General features: G+C 50.8%; 1 protein-coding gene across 2 annotated transcripts in view; it reads right to left on the bottom strand.

Annotated features, from left to right (window-relative positions):
• FKBP11 (FKBP prolyl isomerase 11) overlaps nt 1–3298 on the bottom strand; it is a 45632-nt gene extending 42334 nt beyond the window's left edge. Inside the window, exons 1-2 of one of the 2 annotated variants that reach the window (XM_040425520.1) lie at nt 3082–3298; nt 2800–2862 (exon numbers count right to left, since the gene is read on the bottom strand). In XM_040425520.1, coding sequence (XP_040281454.1) covers nt 2800–2862; nt 3082–3195 — 177 coding nt within the window. In that variant the 5' untranslated portion in view covers nt 3196–3298. The remainder of the gene's footprint in view (nt 1–2799; nt 2863–3081) is intronic. The other variant, XM_040425521.1, reaches the window with a different exon arrangement.
• Between the last annotated feature and the right edge of the window lie 223 nt (nt 3299–3521).

Raw genomic sequence — 3521 nt, forward strand, 5'->3', positions numbered from 1 at the left:
TCCATCTATCAGTGCATCCGTAAAAATCATGCGGACATCTGAATGGAGCTTTACAGGGGGGTGATCAATGACAGGGGTGTAATCAATGACAGGGGGGTGATCAGGGAGTCTATATGGGGTGATCACCACAGTCATTGATCACGCCCCTGTAAGGCTTCATTCAGACGTCCGGATGCGTTTTGCGGATCCGATCCATCTATCAGTGCATCCGTAAAAATCATGCGGACATCTGAATGGAGCTTTACAGGGGGGTGATCAATGACAGGGGGGTGATCAGGGAGTCTATATGGGGTGATAACCACAGTCATTGATCATGCCCCTGTAAGGCTTCATTCAGACGTCCGGATGCATTTTGCGGATCCGATCCATCTATCAGTGCATCCGTAAAAATCATGCGGACATCTGAATGGAGCTTTACAGGGGGGTAATCAATGACAGGGGGGTAATCAATGACAGGGGGGTGATCAGGGAGTCTATATGGGGTGATCACCACAGTCATTGATCACGCCCCTGTAAGGCTTCATTCAGACGCCCGTATGCGTTTTGCAGATCCGATCCATCCATCAGTGGATCCGTAAAAATCATGCGGACATCTGAATGGAGCTTTACAGGGGGTTGATCAATGACAGGGGTGTAATCAATGACAGGGGGGTGATCAGGGAGTCTATATGGGGTGATCAGGGGCTAATAAGGGGTTAATAAGTGACGGGGGGGGGGGTGTAGTGTAGTGTAGTGGTGCTTGGTGGGACTTTACTGAGCTACCTGTGTCCTCTGGTGGTCGATCCAAACAAAGGGGACCACCAGAGGACCAGGTAGCAGGTATATTAGACGCTGTTATCAAAACAGCGTCTAATATACCTGTTAGGGGTTAAAAAAAACACATCTCCAGCCTGCCAGCGAACGATCGCCGCTGGCAGGCTGGAGATCAACTCTCTTACCTTCCGTTCCTGTGAGCGCGCGCGCCTGTGTGCGCGCGTTCACAGGAAATCTCGCGTCTCGCGAGAGGACGCACCGGCGCGTCCACCCAGAAGAGCAGGGCCGCCGCAAAGACGCAATCCTGCGTACGGCGGTCCTGAGGTGGTTAAAAAGTGGATTTTGGAAATTTTCTTTAAATTTTTTTAAAAAATTGCTTCTAAAATTCCAACTTCCTAAAAAAATCTAATGACATTTATGCCGAATGCACACGGTCGTGAGTGGTCCGTGGTATCCCGGCCTGGCATCCTGCTGACAGCTGGAGCGCACGGCGTCATTGGTTGTTATGACGCCGTGCTTTTCATGCCGCTGCCGCAGTACTGTAATACACTCATATAGATCATACCAGTGTATTACTGTAGTGCAGCGGTGGCATGAAGCGCACGGCGTCATAGCAACCAATGACGCCGTGCGCTCCAGCTGTCAGCAGGATGCCAGGCCGGGATACCACGGATTGTGCACGTCCGTGTGCATTCAGCCTTACAAAATGATGCAAACATAGAGTAGACATATGGTGTATTTTATGAGGTATTAATATCTGTCTTAGTGCTCATGCACACGACCGTATGTATTTTGCGGTCCGCAAAAACCGGATCCACAAAAAATACGGATGACTTCCGTGTGCATTCCGTATTTTGCGGAACGGAACAGCTGGCCCCTTGCAGACGTGTGTGAGCTCCGCCAAAGCAGCGGAATACTCGCTCATGTGAAAGGGGCCTAAGGCGTTTTTCACAGATGTTTGCTAAGAGATGTTGTTTGTAAACCTTTAGTTTTTTATCACGCGCGTGAAAAACGTATCAATGCGCATTTCACCCGTGCAATAAAAACTGAACAACTGAACGCAAACGCAGGCAAAACTGAATGAACTTGCTTGCGAAATCGCACATTTTTCACTGAACGCATTCGGACCTAATCCGTATCACTTGTCTACAAGGTGCCTAATATCCGGACAATAATAGGACATGTTCTATTTTTTTGCGGAACGGAAATACGGACATACAGAAACGGAATGCACATGGAGTAACTTCAGTTTTTTTTTTTTGTGGACCCATTGAAATGAATGGTTCCGTATACGGTCCGCAAAAAAAAAAACGGAATGGACACAGGAAGAAAATACGTTTGTGTGCATGAGTCCTTAAAAACAGAGAAAGTCAAATGTAGAAAATAGCGGTTAATGGCAGGCGGTGATGGGGACGAGCGTCACCCCCGATACTAAAATGTTACAAGAGATGAAATGTGATATACTTTGCAACTTTTCTCACATATCAGCAAATTTGGTGCGTGATAAATTTTAAAAAAAAAATTGGCGCAAATCACTTCAACGACCTCATTTGTTAAGACTAGCGTACAAAAACAGCCGAGATAGGTAAGCGACTGCAGCGTGGTCCACAAGGTGTCAAACACTGGTGGATGCAGTAAATATACTAATTTTGTTGCTCAGCTTTACATTTTCTAAAGAATAATGGAAGTACGGACAGAAATATGGACAGATGTTCCCCCTAGTACCAGCTGTAACTGTTTTAACCAATCAGCTCCGGGCTCTCACTCTGCAACTGAAGGTTAGTGAAAGAGAGCAGCCCCTTGATTGGCTGCCGTGCAGCTCCGCTCTCTTCAGCCGCTGGTACCGTTCCCGCTGTTTTGAATAACGCGGCAGACCCCGGTGATGACGTGCGACCTCCCTTATGTGACGTGGTGCTCCGATGTAGGGTCGCTGAGCCCTTCTCGGTGCCGACTCCTCCCCCGGGGTGTGCAGGCCGGACCGGAGTGCTGACGTGTGATTGTTGTTACAGATGTTACCGCTAAGGCCCAGATGTGGCCGGTACTTACCGTGTAGTGCAGCTGAATGGTGTCTCCCCAATCCACAGTGTCCACGCACGTCTCCGGCTTCACCTGTAGAAGAGATCAGGAGGGGGTGACACAGGGCAGTGAGGGGTGGGCACAGAGGGGCAGGTAGCGGACCGTACTGTGCCAGCTCCGAGGATGCCCAGGAGTGGGTGATGGATAGCTGGGCACAAGAAGTGCACATCATGGCAGTCCGATCTGTGCCCGGGGGTATGACAGCTGCCACCTGTGGGGCACATCACACGTGGACCGTTGCCCAGCACTCACCACAGTCTCGATGACGAGTTCGGTGGCATTGTCATTGTCGTCCTCCTCGGCGTGCGTCCGGATCAGTGCAGAGGAGGAGAAGAGAAGCAGCAGGAGGAGAGGAGCCCGGAACATGGTGACCACGGGACGGAGGGAAGGTGACAGCTGCCGCGGAGAAGGAGTCAGAGGACCGGGAGCACTGGGAGCGTGGCAAAGAGGGGGAGGGGAGGGGCCTCGGGCCACGCCCCTCTCATGTCCCGCCCCTCGCTGCCTCCATGTCCCCGCCCGGGACACCTTCATCGTCTGCCCAACTGCTGCACCTGGAGCCTGCTGGTGACAGGAGCAGTGATCACGTGTGTGCTGTCACATACTACAGATCAGACTACATGTGTGTGCTGTCACATACTACAGACCAGACTACATGTGTGTGCTGTCACATACTACAGATCAGACTACATGTG

This window comes from Bufo bufo, chromosome 3 (assembly GCF_905171765.1).
Source record: "Bufo bufo chromosome 3, aBufBuf1.1, whole genome shotgun sequence".
Classification (NCBI taxonomy): Eukaryota; Metazoa; Chordata; class Amphibia; order Anura; family Bufonidae; genus Bufo; species Bufo bufo.